The sequence below is a fragment of the Adiantum capillus-veneris genome, chromosome 6 (assembly GCF_014529385.1).
Source record: "Adiantum capillus-veneris isolate H3 chromosome 6, ASM1452938v2, whole genome shotgun sequence".
Classification (NCBI taxonomy): domain Eukaryota; kingdom Viridiplantae; phylum Streptophyta; class Polypodiopsida; order Polypodiales; family Pteridaceae; genus Adiantum; species Adiantum capillus-veneris.
In genome coordinates, this window is record NC_140936.1 from 93016065 (window position 1) to 93041566 (window position 25502).

The 25502-nt window shown below is 44.7% G+C and overlaps 1 protein-coding gene across 1 annotated transcript in view; it reads right to left on the bottom strand.

Annotated features, from left to right (window-relative positions):
- The window catches only part of LOC147455896 (uncharacterized), a 152356-nt gene extending 133227 nt beyond the window's left edge, over positions 1-19129 (bottom strand). The window contains exons 1-4 of the mRNA XM_086514524.1: positions 18897-19129; positions 18482-18605; positions 18160-18228; positions 5635-5736 (exon numbers count right to left, since the gene is read on the bottom strand). Coding sequence (XP_086370650.1) covers positions 5635-5736; positions 18160-18228; positions 18482-18605; positions 18897-18968 — 367 coding nt within the window. The 5' untranslated portion in view covers positions 18969-19129. The remainder of the gene's footprint in view (positions 1-5634; positions 5737-18159; positions 18229-18481; positions 18606-18896) is intronic.
- Positions 19130-25502: the final 6373 nt, after the last annotated feature.

Consider the following 25502-nt stretch of genomic DNA (forward strand, 5'->3'; position numbering starts at 1 on the left):
GTCGACATCGACATAGCCCATTAGATTTGCATTCAGCATCTTGTACCAGGTTGTGCAATCAATAGTAGACCACTCTCGCCATCGAGAGTGGGGCCCTTGGAGGAGGGTTTTACAACGTCTCTGGTGTCGTATTCTCTTCTCTCTCTATCTCTCAGTCTCAGCACCTTCACTCACAGTGTCCATTCACTTTGTTTGTGTCCATTGCACTCTCTCATTAAAGAACGGAAGGTTCTCCCTTCCATAAGTAAAAGGAAGCCTTGAGCACAGTTCGGAGCACTCATCTTGAGCAAAGTTCAACATTCACTTCCGCTGCACCTTACATTCCCTATGTAACTTTGTTTTGAATCTTGATAACGTAGGTCCAAGAATTGTGTGTGTCGAGGTGGAATACCTACCATTCTCCTCTTCATGCGGTCGCTTATGTAGTGGATCCACAAAGAACAAGGGAACCAATGGAAGGACAAAGAGGTGATGAATAGTTGGCAAACCATCCTTGCACACCTTGTGCCCGACCCAAAGGAAAGGACCAAGATTCGGAGGCAAATCAATGCCTACAGGAATGGAAAGGGAGAAATTTGTCACATGCCTGATGCACAAGCATCTCGCTTTGAGATGGGGCGTGCTCTTTGGTGAGAGGAGTTTGGGGCAGAGGATTGGGCGATTTACAGGATTTGGCTATTCGCATTCTTAGCCAAGCATGCACTACGAGTTGCTTGGAGCAACTTTGGAGTGTGTATGCTCATGTAGCCTCAAAGAAGAGGAATCGTCTTGATGTGCAGAGAGCCAATGATCTCATATATGTCTCATCAGATTTGAAGATGCTTTCTAAGTCAGACCAAAGTGATGATTTCGCGGAGAGGACGCTTGTAGAGGATGATCCTATCCCAGAGACACAGATAGATGCAGAGGGAGAGATTGAGACAACACCACTTGAGGATGATTTTTTTGGATCAAATGGACTATGCAGAGCCAGTTGACATTCAGTTGGCACCATGGGCCAACATGTAGAGTCTAGAGACTAGACCTCTTGAGTCTTGACTCTTGACTCTTGACTCGAGTCCTTCCCTTTTTGACTCCCATTTATGCTAGACTCTACTGATCCACTCTTCACTTGTACATCATTAAGTTTTGCCCTTTGGCGAGGATGAGGAGTGAGATTGTATTAGTGTGATGTTAGATCTCTAATCCCTTTTTTAGTTAATCTCTTCTATCCACACCGTTTTTCATGGTGTGTGAGGGCTATGCCTTCCCTCTCTTTCTCTCTCTCTACAAGGTGTGTGGTTAGTGTGTGTGCATACATGTTGCATTGAGAGGATGGACCGGAATGGCCACACTAATGCGAAGTAGGTATGTGAATTGCATTTTTGTGTAGTTGTGTGATTAGGAGTTGTGATTAGGGTGATTGATGTAAGAGGTTAATTTCAATCACATGATTGTGTGCAAGTGATTAGTAAGTATTAATGTATGGTTGATTAGAGGAAGCCCCTTCCACGAATTGCTTGATCACCACACAAACGGTGTACCGTGTCGCGCAGGCCGCACGCCCTTTGTTATATTTTGGTATTATGTAATATGTATTATGTAATATAAGTGCAAAATCCACTTTTTCTTTGCAATGTTTTGCTCTTAGTGTTCGCTGTTGTCTCAGTATTAAATTTGCAAAGAACTAGTGTTTTTTGAAGCGCGTCCCCTGTTTTGCCACGTCCCCGTCCTCGAGACCCGCCACGTTCCTAAGACCCGTCCCCGTCCCCATGTGACTATGGTGCACATGCCTTGTCTTGTGACTGAGGAGATGCGCCAGAGGCTTGAGCTGCCTCTTCAGCTAGAGGAGCTTGACGTGGCCCTCAGAGCACTTCCCCGTGGTAGTTGTCCAACCTCCAAGTGAGGATGGCTTGACTCCCAGTTTTTCTTAGAGTACAGGGACTTGCTTGGCTCAAACCTTTGCAGCGCTTTTGTGTACATCTTACACACAGGAGAGATGCCTGACAGCATGAATGAGGGCTTGATTTACCTCATTCCCAAGGAGGGTGGCTCCTTGGATGGGATTCGACAGTGGCAGCCCATCACCATCCTTAACTCAGCCTACAAAATTCTTGCCAAGGCTCTGAATTTGAGGATTCGGCCACTGCTAGAGAGCATTATACATGGGACCCAGACAGGTTTTGTCAAGGAGCGCAGTACTTTTTGGCAGGCATCTGCCCTCGCGCGCCTCCGTGGTGAGGATATGGTGATACTCCTCGATTCTGAGCCTATAATAGAGTTGATTGAGACTGTTTGGAGGGCACTCTTCGCAGGATGGGCTTCTCAAATGCTTGGATTAGAGGTGTGTCAGCTCTTTACAGAGCCTATAATAGAGTTGATTGAGACTGTTTGGAGGCACTCTTCGCAGGATGGGCTTCTCAAATGCTTGGATTAGAGGTGTGTCAGCTCTTTACAGACGTGCACATAGTCAGGTGCTTCTGGCAGTAGGAGGTAGAGGAGATCGTTTCATGCTCATACGTTCGGTTAGACAGGCCTGCCATCTTACCCCCTTCCTCTTTCTGTTCTATGCTGAGGCGATGAGCAGATTTTTGGTTTCACAGCAAGTTGGTTTACGTGGCTTAGCGCTCCCTATTCGGGGCGATAAGCTACTGGATGCTAAGTTTGCGAACGACTAAGCTTTGTACTTGGAGGGCCGAGAGGCCAACCTACACAGGTGTAAGCAAGCACTTGAGACCTTTTGTTGTGTATCAGGGGCACTGATCAACTGGAGGAAGACAGAGGCTTTCTCGGTTGGCAGTGCTCCTACGCCTGATTCGCTGCCAGGTGAGAGTTTCAGATGGATCCCCCCCAAGAACTGCAATTCGGTACTTGGGCTGTCAGTTGGCTTGGACTTGTCTCCTGAGCAACAGATTGCTTCCTCTCCTCCTATCCATCAGGAGGAAGCTGTTACATTGGAACTCGGCACGACTTTCTTTGGCAGGCAGAGTTGTAGTGGCCAACCAGGTGTTCTTGGCTACTATGTAGTACATTACATCTTGTTGGATCTTTTTGAGCTCCTACATCAACCAGGTAGAGAGGCTGATCAAGAATTTCCTTTGGTCAAGGCACAATACCCAGATAGCCCGGGCCAAAGTGGCCTAGCAGGTCATCACTCTTCCATGTTCTCAGGGGGGGTTGGGGATCATAGACCCAGCACAGTAGAGCAAAGCCCTTCTTGGAAACTTTGTTGTCAGAGGATTGCTTCCAGGGGAGGAGCCCTGAAAGGAGTTTTTGCTTCAATGGCTTAGAGCTAGAGTGCCTCAGGCTGAAGGCCCTTGGAGACCTTCCACCAAATGGATTTTCACAGAGATGCGCAGAGTGGCCTGAGCAAGAGACTAGAGGACCGTTTTGCTGTGAGCCTGCTTCGCTCCTCGGAGCAGCTGCAGAGAGGCCTAGAGCAGCACCAGCCTACTTGCCCGGAGGAGCACCTCCGAAAGCCCCTTGTTTGGAACCCCATGGTCAGTAGTAGGCCTCATGTTTCTTCAGGTTCCATGGCAGAGGGTCCAACACACACTTTAGGTGACTGGCTACAGTTCTCAGGTTTGTCAGAGGAGCTTCAGAGCATCCAGCTACCAGGGCATGAGAGGGATGCAGAGCATGTGTAAGGACATCATAGAGGCAGTACCAACTGAGTGGCTTACACCCCTCGAGTCAGCAACGCCCAGATGGATGGGGGCCTTCACATGACTGGAGGTCCTCATCGCAGTGCGGGCTTGCTCAGAGACTGTACCCTCCATGTTTTTCGAGTAATAGAGCGAGGGTCAATTGCACAGTCTCAGTAGAGGCCCCACTGGTGGCAGAGTGTTGTTTTCAGAGGATCCGAGTTGCGGGCATCTGTGGGAGGACTTGTGTCATAGATCCTGACCCGGCAGCTCTTGAGACAGGCCACTAGAGGCTATGGCACAAGTGCAATGGGATCGTGGAGAGTAATTTTAGAGAGACCCTTTCTCCTCAACCGACCATCCAGGTGTCCCTTTCTTTCAATACACTGTTCGACTGGGACGTCACATACTGGCAGTACGGAGAGAGGCTCGTTCTACTGCAGCACCTCATTGGCAGGAGGAGGGTCTCACACCTGAGTTCTTGACAGCTTTTTGGGCGAGGTTGTGGGACGCCAGAAAGCCGCAGCAAGTCACGTTGTTCCAGTGGCTGGTTGCACATAAGCTACAGCAATGAGAAGCTAGCTTGTACATAGTGGCCTCTCGATAGCATGTGCAGCTTGTGACCATCCTTTGGAGAGCCAGCGTTACTATCTTTGGGACTGCTCTATGGCACAATAGGTTTGGCTTCAGGTCCTTCGGGCCTTCGGCTGATGCCAACTCTTTCCACAGCACGACAGTACCCTTGGGGGGTAGCTGCTTGGTCCACTCTCACGGGCCCTGCATTACAGTTTGAGCTATCCTCACCAGCAGGATGATAGTCATACAGGGGGGTCCACCTACACTTCAGCCTGCTAAAGAGTTTACTCCACAAGAGTGGTGCAGTGAGAGAGAGGAGTGTTGGGAGCTCGTCTGTGGCCTGACACACTGGTTCATCGGACGGGCCCGTTGCTTCCGCATCTTTGAGACTCGCCTTGTGCCACCAGCAGAGATTGTTCGAGATTTTTGGCTAGAGCTGATCCATACTCTCAAAGGACGGTTCAAGAGACTCCAGGGCAGCTCCGACCGCATGCGGGAGCGTAGAGAGGCGTTCCTTCCACACTGGCGTCCTGGGGCCTTTCTTCACCATGGTCCAGGGTGTGCTCAGATGGCACTACCGTCCACCTGTGTGGCTTTTCCCTCCTCCCATCTCCTGATTTAGCCTCATTGTACATATGCTGTTTTTTCATTGGGAGTCTCCCCTTATGATTGTTGTAGCCCTCTCTAGTAGAGGTGGTTGTAGCCCTATGGGCAGTTTCATTAACCAATAGAAGGATCCTTTTCTCGAAAAAAGCAAAAAAAAAAGCCTATGAAGGTCGACGCCTTCATAGCTGCACCAAAAAGCACCCAATGTCCAGCAGCCTGCCACAACATCACGAATCCGTACCGCCACGTAAGCGCGTCGTACGACGCCATGCATCAGTCCCACAATTCGTGCCATAGTCAATGAACAAACCATCGTGATGTCGGTTTAATAGGCGTTGATGGGCCCTAGCATCCCTTGATATGATGTGTCCCAAATAGTAAAGCTTGTTTACAAAGAAATACCTCTTGTTAGCCGGATAGAGTCGATGCTCTGATGATTGAGAGACTATATATTAAAGTCTGCAATAAGGTAGGGTGAAGGCAACAAAGGGCAGTAGCCCCACAAGACAGCAAAAACAGCAACAGCCCAGGCAAACAGCCGGCAACCCTACGTGAGAAGCAGGAGAGGAAGACAATACATTCTTGTATTAGGCCCAAGAAAACTGGCCTATGACACAACAATGTCTGCAACCTCCAGATATCATATGTGAGAGAGAGGTCTTCAAAAGGAAACACTGGCCTATGAGACCCAAAAATATAGATATGGTGATGTAAGAATACTGCCTGAAAACCATAAAAGAGAGAGGGGAAAGGACGGTCTTTTCTTTTCACAATGATAATTATGCAAAATCATTCATGGCAATCAAATGGTCGCAAAATAGAAACATACCTTGGTTTCCTTTGCCATCGAACCCAATAAAGATAAAATTGATAGGCAGTGGAAGATAAATTGACTCTACAGGTGCCAACTTCAGATAGTCCGCCAGGGAAGCTGCAAAAGGAGAAAAAAAGGCCTAAAACTTCTGGATGAAATTTTAAGTTCATAAAACAAAACGAAACTGTATGATGGTTGCAACTAAACAAGATGATTCAATCCTTGCTAAAATGTAGGCAATATAGAAACAAAGACAAACGTGTACAAGGGTCTGTCTGACCTGCTTAAGACAAGTGCTACAGATCAAAGTGCATATCAAACTTCAACTGGAGAGGAAAAGGTGAAATTATTCGCAGACAAATGAGAACAAAGAAGACAAAATTTAACACTGCCTCTTATTATAATTGCAAACAAGTACACAATATAACTACTGAACCCACTCAAATCCTAGGCAAGAAACAGGTCGAATTTGCTAACAGACTACGGTAATATCTTCTCAAACAATAATAACGATCCAAAATCATGTCAACATTTATCTTAAAAACGACTTCTCCTCTGCATACGTCATAGTAGTCTCATTAATGACCACATCCTTGCCCATGAATAATTCTTACAAGAAACCACATTATACACAGCAAGCATGTCGGCGATCTTGACCCTCATTCTTAGCACAAACATACAAAACGGAAAATTGAATACAACTTGATGCATAACAAACCTTGTTCGTTTACTATCTAAGGAGTAAGCCACGACGATCTTGGAGGTTAAGGATGTTATCAGCCAGTAACATTTCTTGCTGATTCACCATCGTCCTAACCTCAACCAGACGGCCAAGATCCATTTCAGCTCCAGAACCTTTGTTAGCTTAAATATTTGAATCCTAGCTGCTTGTCCTCAATTTCATTGCTATCGAGTCTCTCCTAAATTCAATCAACCTCCTTAAAACATGAGAGATACAAAAACTAGGATATCTCACAAAAGCCGTTATAATCACCATGCTTTTTCTTCCAAGAGAAATTGACCTCAATACCAAAGTGACGAACACTGGGTATGAGACCAACATCTGAGGCACGAGCATCTACACCATTTGCTGCCCTGGTAAGGTGCCTGCTAAGGTATCCCACTAGCTGCGCAAAGTGTGAACAAGTTCCGACCATAAGCCGGTAAAGCGATTGTTGGGGTAAAGGTGGTGTGCCTCACTCCAAGGCCAGGCACAGTGTCCGGCCGCCCACTTATCTCATACCTTATTCGTTGTAGATATATATGAATCAGGGGCTCCTCTCATTGTGAGGTTGGCTCCTCCCATCTCTGTGAGCCATCACCACCAGCACACACGTACGGTGCACGCTTCCGCACTTACGGTCCCTTTCAATTGGTATTAGAGCCGAGGCAAAGGGGGAGCGACGCACCTCGTGTGTCGTGCCAGATTTTCCGACTTGGGGTGTCCAAGTTTGTTACAATGATATCAAAGCTCAATTGATTTTCCTTCCAAGGAGAATCCCTTCTATGCGACACACATGGATTCAATCAACAAATCCCGCAAGGATCAACACAACCCACTTGACAACTCCGGGTCGGGAGAAAACACAAAAGATTCAAACAGACGACAGCCACCTTCTGGAGATTCAAAAGAAGAGTACGGGCCACCCCGACCCACGGAGTATGAACGAATGGAGATGCAACGTCAACAGCAAGTTGATGCCTGTGCTCTGCAGATGCTCAAGTATTCTAAACATCCCTATGAGAGTGCACGTGTGCGGAAGAGAGAGAGAGAGAGAGAGAGAGAGAGAGAGAACACAACACCTGTGTGGGAAAGGGGCGATCAAGCCCCCCATGACTACCAGAGCAAAAGACCCGTACAATGATCAGATGATATGTATGAAATGGGTTACCCCCTGGCCCCATATATAGGAGTGCCCAAGGTGGTCGCCCAACTCAAGTGGGCGATCGGTCCCAAACTAAGGCGGCCGGACAAGGTACAACCTAGACTATGGGTGGGTAGCTCGGAGACACTAGCCGTACAAGGAAGTGTCCTAGACCTGTGTAAAGCAGCAGAGTGGTGTAAATCTAACACCCCCTCTCAGCACCGGATGCTGAACAAATCATGTGAAGCCGAAGATGTGAGGCAAATGATGAAGATGTTTGCTGCAATGTCCACTGAAGGATACTCTATGAGTGTAGCAGCAATCTGGGTTTCCAAACCTCCAAGAGATCTCGATGGTAAAGTGTCGTCACGAGCAGTGTAGCAAACTGTTGTACTCTATCAATACATGGTGAAAATACTGTGTGAAGGTCCCGAACTGAGTGTGAAAACAACTCCTTGTCGTGAAAGAAGTGCCAATAGGCCTGCAAGTGTCCTGCCCAATAGGATCTGTGGCATCTGTAGTCAAACTGTCTAGAGAAAATGGGCAAGCCCAGGAACCGTCATGAGAATGACCGGAAGCCTGTCAATGCATGAACCTGCAACCTAGTGTGGCCAGGTGGCTAAGCTGTGTAAAACTCTAGGCAGGCCAGATGTAGCAATCTGCACCGTAGACTCCTCCGAAATAAGGAAAGCTAGACTAAACATTCTGCACTGTACAAGCTACCGTAAGCTACAATAGTCATCGGGAGACTACATAGACCACCACCGGATGGTGTCCCGTCAATAGGTAGGGTAATCCAAGATGAGGGGAAAGCCAGACTCAACAGTCTGCACTGTGAAGGGCCTCTGAGAAGAGATGTGATCAGACCAAGTTGTCTGCACCGTAATCATCCTGTATGAAGAAGGGAAGCTAGACTGAGCAATCTACGCTGTGAAGAACCTTTGAGAAGATGAAAGGCTAGACCAATCTGTCTGCATCATCTTGCCTGTATCTCATCCTCTAGTGTAAACCAAAACAGAATCCACACCAACGCCACCAAACCGCAACTTGGTGTAACATCAATGTGAATGAGCTGGGAGTGGCCTACTGCCCAGGTCGGGGGATAAGTTTGTTGTAAGGTTACCGAGGGTGAGTGTAAGCAACTCTAAAGATAGCAATCCAAATGATCAGGAGTGTGGAAGATCAATTGCACTACTATCCAAGCCAAGCTCCCGGTGACTCCGGATGTAGTCGCGGGATGCCTGATCCCCCGCATCTCGCGGGTAAACTCTCCAAGAGAGTCCAAAGCACTGAAGTCCCACTCCAGTCTGTAGTAGATCCAAGCAATGAACCTATTCAAGAAAAGATCCAAGATCCTCTCCCTAAGTCCATGTAGATGCTCCTATGTAAGCAAGTGTTCTGACGTGTCGAGGTCAAGTGGTAAGTGTCTGTCCACCCAAGATGGTGGTGTCTTCTCTGGGAATGTCGGAATCCCATCTGCCATGAGCATGGCCATATCTCGTGTGAACTACTCTGATGAGTGCATAGGTGTGTCCATAGCAAACCACAAGTCACCACCCCCTCTGGAGTGCGCAACCGTCGAAGAAAGGCTGGAATGAATGGATCTCCCAAGAATTGTACGCCCATAGATGATCAAGCCGATGTCGAAGATACCGTGTATTGCAGCAGTCACTAAGAGTTAATGGCTAAAATCCGACGGAAATGGAGAGGATACATGCCGGCAAAGCACCGGATGCCAAGCCGGTGTGGAAGGCAAGATCGGAATGGGCATAGCGCTCTCCCCTCCTCTGATGCAAAAAACGCTGCAGCCTGATAGAAATGCCAGATCTGATTGAAAAACGCAAATAGAGGAGATGGGTTTTCCACACAACGTCGACAGAGGCTGCATCAGAGGCTTCGGATCACTTTGGCCAGGCATGCACAACGCCCGGTCAGACTACTGACCATGGAGGAGATTGATGAGATCAGCCAGCGACCGATGTTGGATCTGCTGTGATTTAGCTATTTAGCTATCCCAGCCAGCTGCTTACTTTGCTTAGTTCACATCGAGCAGCTTAGGATTCCATAGTATTACTCTCTTTGTATCAGATCCACCACATTGTAACTTTCTGGTCTCATAGATCACTTTGGCATTAATATTAATCTCATAGACATTAATATTACATTTCATCTCTCTCTCTCTCTCTCTCTCTCTCTCTCTCTCTCTCTCTCTCTCTGGCGAGGCGAGGGCGAGCAGGCTAAGGCGAGGGCAAGGAGTCTGAGGCGAGGTCGAGCAGGCTGAGGCGAGGTCGAGGGCGAGAAGCCTGAGACGAGGGCGACCTCTCTTGAGACGAAGGCGAGCCCGAGGCGAAGGCGAGCAGCCTGAAACGAGGGCGACCACTCCTGAGACGAAGGCGAGCCTGAGGCGAGGGCGAGCAGCTTGAGACGAGGACGACCTCTCCTGAGACGAAGACGAACCTGAGACGAGGGCGAGCAGCCTGAGACAAGGACAAAGGCGAGCAGCCTAGATGAGGGCGAGGGCGAACAGCCTAGACGAGGACGAGCAGCCTGAGACGAAGGCGAGCAGCCTAGACACGGGCGAACGGCCTAGACGAAGACGAGGGTGAGCAGGTCGTCTAGCGAGGGCGAGGGCGAGGGCGAGGGCGAGGGCGAGGGCGAGGGCGAGGGCGAGCAGGTCGTCTGGCGAGGGCGAGGTGCAGCAACTTACATTGCTCTGTCATATCAACACTAGTGGCAGTTGGTGAGGGCTTGACTCAGTGCTCCCTCTGTTCCTCTCTCTCGGATGGACCAACCAGTCGAGGATGGTGATGCAAGTGGTTTCACCACCCCACAAAAAATGAAAGCGACATTCAAGCGGAGGAACAAAGATAGTATACTCTCGCCAAGCTCTCTACGGGCAGGTAAAACGGTCAGAGTCCAAGATGATTTAATGATGGAGAGGGTTCAAGTGATGATTAAATCGGAGCTCAGCTTTATGAGAGATGACATCAGGAAAGAGATGTACGCAAACGCAGATAATTATAAGAACTCTATGTATGCAGATATGAGGAAAGAATTGGATAAAGCGATGCTTGATAAGCATGATGAGATGTATCTATCTGTGAAAAGGGAGATGCAAGCTCTAATGCGGGTAAAAGTGAATGTAATGGAATGTATTATGCAAAAAAAGTTGGATGTGGCAATTGCAAGCTTTGAATCTTGGAAAACCACTATGGAAAAGTGCATGAAGGATAAAGATGCAGTGATCGAAGAACTTAAAGGGGAACTTGCAGCTTGCAAATCTATGCCCAAACTGGAGGGGGGAAATCAGCCCTCGATGCTAAAGGAGCTCGAAGAAATTAAGGAGCAGGTGAAAACTCTGCACGAAGGGGAAGAACAAAACTTGAAAGAGGCTTCCTCATGGGCAGAGCGCCTTTTTAAAACACAGGAGAAAGTTGACGAAGTAGAAAAATGGATTGAAGGTGCAAAGAAAGGGAAGGCCCGGATGCTAGAAGCCGCACAGACTTCTACAATCATCAATATGACCATTGAGGAGGAACAGAAGAGGAGGACTAGAGCCCTCCATGTGCATATTACTAGTATCAAAGACACCGAAAATGTAGAAGACGAAGTGAAGGAACTCTTGCAGCGCATGGGCATCCCGGAACCTATGCACACAGGTGCTTGGAGAGTAGGAAAGAGAAGGGAGTGGATGATAAGGGAAACGTCAAAGAGAGAGCACTTATTTTGCGTTTCCCGACTTTGGAAACAAGGAAGGAATTCCTGAAGAAGAGACCAGCACTTAAGAAAACTGGAATATTTATGGGGGATGACCTTACTTTAGCACAAATAGCACATATGCAAGAGTTGATGCCAGAGATCAAGGCAACAAGGGAGAAGGGAAAAATTGCCTTTTATAGAGGAGGGAAAGTATATACCTTCATAAGTTCAGACAAAAGTATATACCTTCATATATACTCACGAACTATAAGAGGGAATAAAGCACTCATAAAACTATAAAAGCAAGGGACACAAGAAAAGAAAAGAAAAACAAAAACAAACAAACAAACAAACTAACACTTTGTTTGCTACGAAACAAAACTAGATAAAACAAAACATTATTAACTTAAAAAAGTTTTTAGAAAAGACATGTGTAAAATAAGATGACGCAACTTACTTGGCTTAAAACAAGTACTCAACTTTAAGCAAAAAAAGGATAAGACAACTTAAAAACTTAATCCTAGAAATCAAACTTCACACAACAACTTCTAACGGAACACATTCTTAAGTCCTCAGGTAAGCTAAATACGAAAACGAAAAATGAATACTACTACAAACCTACGAAGAGCAAAAAACCAAACTTGACAATATGTGATCTCAACTTCGCTGCTTGTCCAAACAGGAAGAATAAGATTATCACCTTTATCATGCATAGCTTGGACAACAGCTATAACATCCCTACTCACGTCGTCAGTGCCCAAGAGTAGGTGCAGGTTTATATAGAGGTCATTCATGCTTTGAACATACTCTTCAAAACCAACGAGCTGAGTTTCTATCACCCTCCGGAGGTGATGGGCATACTCAGCCATGATAAAGGCTAGCATTTGTCAAGCTATAGTAAAAATACTAGAAGCGCTAAAGATCAAAACAACAACATAAGGTGTTATTAAGTCAAACAATAAGTGGGCTTTTTAGCTCCCCACTTCTATTGAATTTACTACTGATTATCTTGAACATTCCAAAGGAAGAAACATTAAAAATAAACTTACTACGATGCAAAAATGAACGAACGTTTTTCATGATTCTTTTGAATGAGTATCCTTTTTCAACTATTAAAGAAATAAGATGGCAAGGTTGAACAACAAAAGTAGATTTACTAGAACAAAGACGAGAAAATCTAAATAGTTGAGAGCAAATGACACCGTACTTAGCTAAAAGAGAAATGTTCGAAGAAATGTGAGACATACGAATGATTTTTAGATTGGCATATTCTGGTTCAAGGCGCTTATCATAGATATCTACCTCTAATCCCAAGGGAGTCTGAAAAATCTTAAGGTCTAAAAAAGCACAACAATCACTATTTGTGGTACAGTTAAGTTCACAAAACTCCTTGGGATAAATTCCTCCACCTACAGAACTCAAATTCAAGTACATAAAATCTTGAAAAGAAGGAACGTCAGGGACAAAAAGATTATCTACAAAGCGTCTTACATTGCATAACTTGTGCAAAAATATTGGGCAAGTGTTAGCAAGGACAAGACGCTCCATAAAATCAAACTCATAAGTAAAAAGATAGAAATTAGCAAGAAAAACAGCACAATTGGTGCCCATAGGGATACCAATTGTTTGCTTGAAAAGAGAGTCACAGATGGTTATATATAAATTGTCCAAAAGAAAATCTAACCAAGATATGATGTCAATGTCATCTACAATCATGGTGAATCTCTTTCTGCCTTTGTCTACATCTGCATTCTTATTTTTCAACCATAAGAAGTCAAAGTTCAAGGTTGACTTTTCTACTAGCAATGCCTTGTACCTATCCTTCTCAAGCTTGTACGCGAAAACTTTTGAAATAAGAGACTTGACTCTAAATTTAAGGTCCTCCAAATTTAGCTTCGTGTATAGCGTTGTAAAGTCAAAAGTTTGGAGACATAAAGGAGAAGATTTCTCCTTAAGACTTCTTGAAGAGTTCAAAAACTTTACAACAGGAATCACACCTACTGAATCATTTAAAATCCAACTTGAATCGGTAGGTACATCTACTTCCTTTAGCATATTTTTCCACAATTCATTTACGCTAGGTAAAATGGCTTTGAAACAATAACTAAGCCATTTGGAAACCTCGGTCAAAGAGGTGTTACAAGAAGCAGCTATAAATCTAGGCTTTATAGGGTTCTTGTGGAACTTCCAAACGGTATATAAAAAAGGTAATTTAGGCTAGCACTTGAAACCAAAAGACTTACAAAAGTCTTGGTGCGAGACATATGGTACCACACTCCAGATGGCGGCATGGAATTGTAATGGATCATATAGGCTGGATGTGGGTGCCTTTGAGAATAGCTTCACAATAGAGACATTGTATTTTACTCAGACACATCAGAAATCTGGACAGTTGATGCCAAGTGTGGCTGGTTACTTATGGGAGACAGTTTGTCGGCCAGACGCTAGATCCCAGCATGGGAGTCGAGGTTCAGAAGGGGTAGCAGTCTTATTCAAGGAGGAGTTGTAGCCGCTATTACAGATTGTCTGGAGAGATGACCAGGCGAGATACATGTGGGTGAGATTGAGAGCTGAGACAGGTAGATTCTTATACATTGCTATATGTTACTTTCCCCCTAGCACATCAGTCTATACCTCACCTAGAGGGCAATCCCCCTTCTCTATACTTCATGATGACATATGGGAGTTCTCTAGAGATGGAGATATCATTCTTTTGGGAGACTTTAATGCCAGGACGGCCAACTCCCAAACGGTATTTTATGATACCTCGGAGGAGATGCTTAGAGAGATGGATATATCGGAGATGGGGCTTGACAAACACTTACAGGATAGAGAGCACACAGAGTATGGGAGATATCTCATGGAGATGACGACTACGCATGGTTTGGCCATACTTAATGGTCTAGAGATTTTTCCTTTGTATGGGGGATTCACATGCTTTCCACACAGACATGGGGCCAGTACATTGGACTATGTCATGACTTCACCGAGCTTCATCTCTAATATTCAGGATCTCAGTGTGGGTCCTAGACCTGTTGGAGTAGCAGTGGACCATGCTCTCCTGACTTTTTCAGTCTCTTTCCAGTATAGTGCCTCTCAGACACCACGGAGGATTGCACACACACGGTATACTCTTACACCAGAGACAGACTCAGTTTATGTGGAGGAGATTTACAGACGGATGTGGGCAGCCGAGCCTGTATATACAGTGGAGGAGATCACCACTTTATTGACGGAGATCTTGCATGGGGCAGCAGCAGAGGCATACCAACATACTCAACCAGATCAGAGAAGACGTTCTGGGAACATGCCTCAGAATAGTTGGTATGATGAGGAGTGCAGAGAGATGAGAGTTCAGATTCAGAGCGAGCTTATAGTTGGAGTAATTACATATAGACAGTCTCGGATTGCCCTTCGGCGTTTAGTGCGACGGAAGAAGCGGGCCTTTTTAGCCCAGATGGAACGTGATTTGTATCAGCTATTTTTGAGTCGAGATTCAGGTGACGCCTGGCGTCTCTTCCATGAGCACTCACCTCCTCCAGTGATTACTTCTCCCGAGATTTGGGTCCGTATGCAGCATCATTATATACAGTACCTGGGCAACCACCATTACCAGACCCTCTAGAGCCATGTCCAGCCACTAGTACCCTTTTTACCACTAAGATGGTGAAGAACGCCATTGACAGGATGAGGACTAGGAGAGCATATGATCATGATGGTTCGGTGGCAGAGCACTTGATACATGCTAGAGATTTACTGTCAGAGGTTCTCGCGCGGTTGTTTAACCGTGTCATGTGTGAGGGACTACCCGAGTCCTGGAGATTATCTACTATTGTACCTCTCTTCAAGGCAGGGAACCCCACGGTGCCAGGGAACTACCGTACTATTATGATAGGGCACACATTGGCACGATTGTATGCATCCATTCTTGAACAGCAACTGAGTAAATGGGCAGAAAATGAGGGCATACGAGCAGCAAGACAGGCTGGATTCAGGAGGGGTTTCTCCACTTTGGACCATATTCTTACACTCGGAGCCATTATTGAGGAGGGTCGAGCACATGGGAGACGGATGTATTGTTGCTTTGTGGACTTCCGCAAAGCATTTGACACAGTGCCGAGGGCCAGATTGATGCACACGCTACTAAAGTTAAGAGTACCCACAGAGATCATATGGGGGATCATGGCTTTATACGGCTCAGTGACTGGCCAGGTACACACTCTTGAGGGGATTTCTGACATTGTTCATTCCACTATTGGAGTGAAACAGGGGTGTCCTTTGTCCCCTACACTTTTTGGTATGTATGTAGATGAGGTCTCTGACTACATTGACAGAGAGGGTGACAGAGGCGCTCAGCTAGCAGGGACATGGATCCCTTTATTGTTATATGCTGATGATATTGTGTCGATATCAGAGTCGCCAGAGGGCATGCACAGACAGTTGGATGCATTGCACAACTTTGCAGAGGATAGTGGATTGTCTGTGAACCTTGGTAAAACCAAGGTTATGGTGTTTAACACCACACCACAGTGGGTCAAGAGATCGGGACCTACACTCGTATATGGTCAGGACTCTGTGGAGTACACATATGAATATACATATCTAGGGGTGGTATTCACGAGACCGAGGTTTACTCTGAGGAGAGCAGCAGAGGCTAGACTGTCCAGAGCCTATGCGGCATCAGGAGGGCTAGAGAGGATGTGTTCGCACGTTCAGTTTCAAGAACCACGAACAAAGCTATGGCTCTTTGATACTTTGGTTGCTTCAGCTATGCTTTATGGGGTCCAGGTTTGGGGACCATCTGTGAATCATGACAGTTGGAGGAACATGGAGAGACCCTTGGTATTTATGATATCCCGGATGATTAGAGCCAAGGCCTCCGTACCACATGCGATTATTCGAGTGGTGGTAGCCGCCCCCCCTATAGAGATTGAGGCTCTTACCAGATCAGTGTCCTTTATGCATAGTCTACGGGATACACATAGAGGCAGATACACTAGATTGGCTCTCGAGTCCTCTAGACAGTTAGCGATGCAGGGAGACGCATCATGTTGGTATGCGCAGATGACCTCATGGTTTCAGAGGCATGGTCTCAGCATGGATAGATTGCCTCCTTTTCAGTATTCCCTGGATGCACCCTCCCTGACAGTCACACGGACGGAGATCACTAGACTCATTCGTCAGGATCTTATACAGTTGGACACCAGGAGGACATGGGTAGAGCCGATGTAGGAGTTGGGCACGAAGATGGCTTTCTACAAAGAGCATCTTCTCCAACTTTCGGGAGATGGGTTTGTGACTCGTTTGAGCTACATGGACACTCAGCTATTGATCAGATTCGCACATCCTCACACCAGCTGGAGATTGAGACGGGTAGATTCAAAAGGATACCACCGGAGTCTAGGATATGCCAACTATGCGGTAGAGAGCCAGAGACAAAGCTACACTACATATGCCACTGTACTGTGTATTATGAGATACAAGGGCGCTTCCATTGCTTATTCAGGGAGGGTTTTGGACCCCTAGATACAGTCATGAGGTATCAGGATCAGAGATGCCTTGGCTTCATAGTAACAGGGGACGCCCTTTTTCGGGCTTCCCGTCCCCACTTTTCCGTCCCCACTGGCCGTCCCGCTCTCTTTTTTACACTAAAAATCCATTTCAGCCCCGTCCCCCGTTCCCCCGTCCCGGAATGCGTCCCTTGTGACTATGCTTGGCTTATATCTACTTGAGCTACACCGACATAGAGATAATATGCTGAGGAGACATGGAGTACGACAATCACAGAGAGATCACAGACTTCTTTGGATCGAGGGAGCCAGGAGACCAACCACCAGCACAGGGTTGTACCCGCATTCATACCAGAGGCACCCTCATTGACAGGGCGACTGAGCTCGGGAGATCTAGACGACCACGACCGAGACACAGGAGCACACTCCATCGACGGAGACTCCAGCAGAGGATCAGAGGCATTCTAGCACAACACCCAGATTGTCATTGAGGGCCTATTCTACATTTTCGCATTTCACATTTCACGTTTCACACTTCAATTTCAGTTTTCATTTTTACATTCAGTACTACTTTTTGTATGATGGTCTCATAGGTCATTTTGGCCTTTTGAAGACGTTAATATATCATTTCATCTCTCTCTCTCTCTCTCTCTCTCTCTCTCTCTCTCTCTCTCTCTCTCTCTCTCTCTCTCTCTCTCTCTCTCTCTCTCTCTCTCTCTCTCTATTTTTTTCCATTACTACTATGCTATGTTATGAGCTGTGAATCCCCTTCTCTATCTGCTATCTAAGCTAACCTATGAGCTGAATACTCTCCTACACTCTCCTTCTATGGTGCTGAAATTTCAGCTTGCAGTAGAATAAAAGACCCAACCTCAGTGCCTCCTCGCTTATGCTTTAAGTCATACCAACCCCCACATCCCACCTGGCCACTAGAGGATAAAGTGGTGGTAATGTGAACACTCTGGAGAGCCAAGCCAGCACACAAGCCAGGCATCTACAACGCTCGACATGGCACGACACGAGGAAAATACCTGGCACAGTCATAGAAAATCGCTCACTCCCCATACATTCCTCCTTGGAACTGAGCACACACAAGGTACAGACTACAGATGAAAAACCCTCCACGTTTTGCCACAGGCGAACTCTCCATTAAAGAAGAAGCTTCTTCTGGCAGTTCCTGCCTCCAATTCTTAAGAAGAAAAATGACTGATGGCCAGAATTTGATTCAAACAGTTTCTCAAGTTTCCGCATATAGCGATATGAAGAGTAAGGCCCAGCTTCTCCTTCCAGGGTTTGGGGCCAGTGCTGTCTGGGAGTGGAACTCCGCCACTCCGTGTCCACCCTCCAACAATTTCATTAAACAAGGGTAATAAGTTCACTTCAACAAAGTAGCATTTAACTACCACGTTACCTAAATGGCAACAAATAGCGGTAGAATTGGAAACACTAATGTAACGGAATCGTACCAGCCATAGTATAATTTGTTAAGGCAGCTTTGGTTGACCCAGCATCTGGACGTTCCAAATCTTCAAACTCTACAAGAAGTCAAAAAGATTATTCAGGTTCACTCCATAGAGGTGTGTGGACGATAACAAATTTGTGCCAATTGATCCAAACATTACAGATACCAAGACACAGCAAAATGGATATTTGTATGAATATGAGACAAAGTACTCTCCCTATGACAGCTATCCTCAAAACAATCATGACAAAAAATAAGATGAGAAAGGGAACTATATTTGCAACTAGCACAAACAAGCAGGGCAATGCTTTAATTAGTCTTCTTACCGTCATGCATTACTTTTTCATTCCAAAATTTACTTCTGCCTTTCAAATTGAACAACGAAAGAATTGGAGACTTTGATGGTCTCTTCAAGGTAGCTCCATTAGCTAAGTTGTCAACTCCAAACACCTTCAAAACAAAAGGAAACTTAAATTAAGACAAGATCAAAAATAAATTCAAATTTTGCGATTTTCTGGTGAATTGCGGAAGCATTAATAATCAGCCAAAATTGACCATAGCAAAAAATGCACAATCTGTTAGTGTTCCATGACATTGCAGGCTTCTGGACAGGTTTCCTCTTGATAACAAGAGGACAGCAGCTTCTCATCACTTTCTAAGTATATATACACCTTAACAATCCTTAAAACTCTTTAGAGAAAAACCACTCTTTGTCGTAGCTTTAAATAAGAAAACGCATACCTGCGGAGTTTGGTACAAGAAGGTTGCTGCCAGCAAGAGAACAAAGCAACAGAGCTGCGGCCGGAACCCCATTTCAGAACCGCTGTGCAAGCGATCTATGATCAGATGAACATCGACCCTTTGGAGTGAACAAAGTGGACGTAGAGCTATTTAATAATCAACTATCAAAATCGGCTACCCCCTTAAGCTTACAAATAAACCCCCCACGACCAAGTACTACATCTTTGGTATGGTGGGCTGCCCACAACACTAAGTGGCACGGGGTATTCAATGAATACTACATCTTTGGTATGGTGGGCTGTCCACAACACTAAGTGGCACGGGGTATTCAATGAAGGTGGAGGGATGGGATCGACATCTCGGAGTCAAGCGTAGGAATCTCGAAACGGGTGGACCGATCCAAAAATCAAAAGTCAACACCCGCCACATCATCATCCAACACCTTTGTTTCCATATGCACAACCATAACGTATGTTTGTCCCAATATAAGCAAATACAAGGAATGCTCTTGTACAAAAAAAGTACTAATCATCACAAACATCATTAATAGTTACCTTCACGTTCACACATGCACCATAAAAATCGCCTTGAAGAATATCGGCAACTCAAATCTACAAATCCTGATCCACATAGATAGGCCACTTCCCCCTTTGGAACATGCTTTTTGCCATAATATTAATCTCTCAACCATAGTCCATTAGTGCTAAAATCCTGATCCACATAGATAGGCCACTTCCCCCTTTGGAACATGCTTTTTGCCATAATATTAATCTCTCAACCATAGTCCATTAGTGCTAAAATCAGCACATCAATGTTGCCAAGCTTAACAATGGCCTCTCTTGTTTCTCTAGCCCAATGGGTCTGGTAAAGTTGCTCTTGAGCACAATTTCCTCAACTCCATCATCATTAAAATGAACATGTTTTACCTCAAGTGTTATCTGATTTGAAACCACCACAATATTAGACCCTTCTTCTTTAAATTCTTCTTCATAAGCATCCCAAAATGAATCGATATGTCAAAGCATTCAACTCGTGACAAGATCAGGTTCCTGTTCACTTGGTACATGGTGTTTCCTCTTAGTAAATCAATTAACACTAGATTGGTAACATGACACTTTTATGTCTTGTTAACCAAGCAATTTTATGGAATTATTGAAAGATACGCAAATTTATTTTGAAGTGCTTTATATCCCCAAAGTTGTGTAATGAGCTAAAAAAGATGGTATTTTTTGGACGTATGTATTCAACCATCAACCTTGTGATTTTAAATTATCTTTCAAACTAGTCTATGCCACCAGATGTGTGGTATGTTTGGATTTTTTTCATAAGTTTCCACTATGACTACCTTGAAAGTCATCTTTGTGAGGTTTAAAGTGGTATATAGTTAGATATTGTCATTTTCAACATGTGTGAATTCTTAAAAAGAATAGTAAAGTTGGAAAAAAGGGTTGCAAGGAAACAAACATAGCTTGGAGAAGATGAAGAATCTCAAGGCACATCCATTAGAGCGTATACTGCTTAGTGCACAAATCGAAAGATAAAATAAGCCCTATAGCAATGGGTGTTATACAATGCACAAGGGGGAAAACCTCCTAGTGAAGGAAAAATGCCTCGTCAGTCCTCGATGTGTTCACACACATTACTACCACAAATATATGGTAACAAATCCCCCCTTGGAGTGATGCGGTGAACGAGAGCTGGGACCTAGTGTTTAGGGAAGAGCCATGCATCAAGGACATGATCAGTCCACAAAGCGGAGTAAGCCCAAAGCTTTGTGGAAAGCTTCGAACTTCTCACGAGGCAAAGCCTTTGTGGAAAGCTTCAAACTTCTCACGAGGCAAAGCCTTTGTGAAAAAATCTGCAACATTATCATTTATCGGCACATAAGCCAAGTTGATCTCTCTTGCTGAGAGTCTCTCTCTAACATAGTGATAATGCACCTCGATGTGCTTTGTGAGAGCATGAAAATTTGGATTCTGCAACTGCCAATGCGCTCCGACTATTAGTGTAGATGATGTTGGCAGTGTTTTATCCAACACCCAAATAAGCCATAAGGCGCCTGAGCCATACACACTAACCTACACTTAGCTTCACAACTGGAAGTGGCCACAGTAGGTTGGTTCTTGCTCAACCATGATATGCATGAACTGCCAAGCATGAAACCAAAACCGCTTGTGGACACTCGTGTGTCATGATAACCAGCCCAATTTGAGTCCAAAAAAGCATGTAAATCTAGCGGCAATAATCCCCCCTTGGGATAAAATAAGCCAAGATGTAAAGTGCCACTCAAGTAGAAAAAAATCATCTTGACATCCTGCCAATTCTTAGATTCTCGGCTATGCATAAATTTGCTTACTTGTGAGACTACAAATTGAATATCGGGCCTCGTATTGCATACATAAATAAGACATTCATTGGTAAAGAGTGACATTGGTAGAGTCACAAAGACTTAACTTCAAAACTATTTCCATGGGAGTAGCAATAGGTTTGCAGTCCTCAAGTCCAAACTAACATAGTAATGTTTCTATGTAGTGGGTTTGACACAAGGCAATACCACCATCACACTGCTTAAATTGTATGCCCAAGTAATGATGCAAAGGTCCAAGTCTTTCATCTTGAAAGTAGCATTCAAATCAACCTTAAATTCAGCAATATGTATCCCATTTGGGTCAGTAATCAACAAAATCATCAACATATAGAACAACGATGAGAAATACATCACCCTCACGCTTTTCCATACAAAGTTCTTTTTGTTGGACTGTTATAAAAGACTCATTTAACCAAATGAGTGTCAACTTTCTCATACCAATCACAAGGAGACTGTTTCAACCCATACAAAGCTTTCTTACATTTGCACACTTTATCTTCTTGTCCTTTCTTGACAAAACCGCAAGGCTGTGTTACATAAACTTCCTCAAATATATCACCATTTAAGAAAGCAGTAACAATGTATGAAATCCAAAACGAGGTGCCAATGCATATAGAAAACTCTAAGTAGTCATATGACAAGTGGGGGCAAAAGTGTTACCATATACATGTAGTAGTGATGTGTGTGAACACACTAGGACCGTCGGGGCATTTTTTCTCTCTTTAGGAGGTTTTTTCCCCCGAGCATTGTATATACGCCCATCACTCTAGGGCTACCAATCTTTCCATTGCACACCAAGTAGCACACTCTCTATTGTGTGCCTTGATCTTCCTTCGTCTTCTCCAAGCTATGTGCGTTTCTCTACAACCCTAATTCCAACAATTGGTATCAGAGCAGGTTACGTCCTCCCGGGCTTAGTCGCCAGCTGCTCCAGCACACGCCTGCTCACTTTATCCGATTACAATGAGGTTTGGCGAGCGTTCGTCGCAGGTCGACAAATATTTTGGATGTACTTGTAGAGCTCAATTTGCTCACATTTTTTATTCGGGCTCATTTCGGCCTCTGTTTCCACTACAGGCAGGTCTGCACATGCAATTTCGTCATTTTGTGCAGAATTTCAGTCAGTGTTGATTTCTGCATAACAGGTGCCTTACAATCTTCTACGGTTTGTGCTATATAGCACGTGTTGTTCCCTCTTCTTTTCTCCTATTTTTGGGCAGTTTTCACATCAGGTGCAGCATTTACCATGGCTGATAACAACACAGATGTCTTCAAAATGTTTGCTGCTGAGCACAGGCTGGATGGGGACAATTACCCTATGTGGGCTTATATGATGCAACACGTTCTTGTGTCAAAGGGCGTCTAGAATATTGTGCAGGGCATCGATGTACGTCCTGGTTCCGAGGATGTTGCAGGTCTTGCTGCAAGGATTGCCGCTATTAGAGTTGTTTTGCCTACGGTAGAACAAGCTCGTTGGGATGTAAAGGATGCACATGCTCATGCATTGATTACGTTGTCTGTGAAGCGCACCATTGTTCCTCACATCCGTTCAACAAACTGCAAAAGAGGCTTGGGATATTTTGGCTGGTCTTTATGAAAGTCGCAATGAGGCTAAAATTGCTTTGCTGCGTAAAGAGCTGGAGTCAAAGATTATGCATGAGGAAGATGATATGGACACTTTCCTTCCTAGTGTCAAGGATATCAATGAGCAACTTATTTTTGCAAGTGAAGTCATTTCAGACAAGTCCCTTGTGCAGACTGTTCTTGATGCCTTACAAGATTCTTACCAAACTTTTGCTAGTACTTGGAGACTTATGACCCAAGGAAATCCAGAAGCTATCAAGTTTGATGAATTATGCACATTGTTGTTTCAAGAGTCACTTTCCAAAAAAATCAGGACTAGACAGCGTGGAGTTGAACAGGCTTTTATTTCTTCTCAAAGAAAGGGTGGTGGTAACATCAATGCAGCCACTTCTTATGGTTCTTACGCGAGTGGCAAAAACTCTGTTCCTAATGCTTTTGTTGGCAGCACTTCGTCTGGCAATTCTGGTGATAAGGGCAAAAAGAAAACGTGTTGCCATTATTGTAAAGCTAATGGTCACTTGATTAGGTCGTGTCCTAAGTTGAAGGCCAAAGAGGCTAAGAAGAAAGAGGGTGGTTCCACTGCAAATGCTGGTTCCACTACAAATGCAGCCATTGTTGAGTCTTCTATAAAAGGAGACTATGTTGCTAATGTTGATGCAGAATGGGCTTTTAGTGCAGAGTGCACTTACAATCCTGCTGTCCATAATGCATGCTTGTCAGTTGCTGCAGATTCACATGTGTGGTATTTCAACAGTGGTGCTACAAAGCACATTACCTCACATCGTGAATTGTTCACCTCTCTCGAGTCTGTTCCTCATGGGAATTCAGTCACTTGAGCCAACAATGCCTCTTATCCGGTTCAGGGAGTTGGAAAGATTGTGCTTACTGCTGCAAATGGCAGTTTCTTCACACTTGTTGATGCACTTTATGTACCTGGGATCAAGAAGAATCTCTTGGCTGTATCCGCACTTGCTAGACTTGGACTTGTAGTAAAATTTGTGGAGGACAGATGTACAACTCATGATCTCAGTGTTGGTGATGAAATTGTTGCATCTGACCTTTTGTGCCGTGGGCTGTATAAGCTCACTTTGTATGACAAGTGTGGAATTTTTTTTGCAAATGCTGTTGCAGATTCAAGGGCTATTTCAGATGCAAAACTTTGGCATGCACGTTTTGGTCATCTGAATTTTACCAGTTTGCTGCGTTTGCAGAAATCTGATATGGTTGCTTCTTTGCCGCCTCTTGAAGCACCTGTCAAACATGTTTGTGAAGGCTATATTTTGGGTAAGATGCAGCGTTCTAAGTTTCCAAAGGATGGTTCAGTTTGGGCCACATGCAGGTTGCAGCTTGTGCATAGTGATGTTTGTGGGCCCATGCAAACTCCGTCCTTGGGCAATTACCTTTACTTTGTGACTTTCATTGATGATTACTCCAGGCATGCATGGGATTTCCGCTTAAAGCGAAGTCCGAAGTTTTTATGTGCTTCAAACAATTTCTGGCTATGGCCGAAAATGTCTCGAAATGTACTATGGGCACCCTCCGCTTCGATCAAGGGGGGGAGTATATATCTCATGAATTCAATGCATTTCTGGCTAGTCGTGGGATAAAACACCAATGTACAGTGCCTTATACACCTCAGCAAAATGGTGTTGCTGAAAGGAAAAACAGGTCACTTACGAAAATGGCATGATGTATGGTCAAAAGTCAAGCTTTGCCGCATTCTTTTTGGCTTGAGGCCATCATGTGTGCCACTTACATACTAAACAGGTGTCCTACAAAAGCTTTGCAGTCTATTACTCCATATGAAGCATGGCATGATAGAAAGACTTCTATTGAGCACATGTGTGTTTTTGGCTGTTTGGCATATGCTTTGATGCCACAAACACAGTGCAGAAAATTACATGATAAGGCTGTCAAAATGTAATTTTGTTGGTTATAGTGCTAAAAGCAAAGGTTACATGTTGTATCATCCGCAAACAAAATGTATTCTGGTTTCACGGGATGTAGTGTTTGTGGAAGATTCTGTTCAGCCCTTGCTGTCATGTACTAGAGACGGTAATGTAAGCTTACAGGACATTTATGACACTCTGTTGCCTCTTTTCAGTGGTGGAAATACGAATGTAAGTTCCAATGAGGCAAATGTACAACCTATGGGGGTTTTTGAAAATGTTACAGATCGGCCTATTATTACTGATGCAGATGTACATGATGTACTTGATGAGGAAAGGGTTGAAAATGAGCAGGCTAGAGTATCCCAAAATGGTTGGTGCACACTTTGCGTGACAATAAATTGGATGCACCTTTGTCTAGTCGTACTTATTCGGCTCTTGCCATGGATCTTATGCATCAGATTGTTATGCTTTGGCTGTGTCTAGCTTACATAATGTTGAGGAGCCTCTGTCTTTTGATGAAGCACATAATTCAGAAAATTGGATGGCTGCCATGCAATCAGAATATGATGCACTTATAGAAAATGACACATGGACTTTATGTGATTTGCCTCCTGGCAAAAAGGCCATTGGTACGAAATGGGTCTACAAGTTGAAACACAAACCGGATGGTGAGATTGATTGCCATAAGGCTCGACTTGTTGCAAAGGGTTATGCACAACAAAAAGGCATAGATTATGAAGAGACTTTTGCTCCCACTTGTCG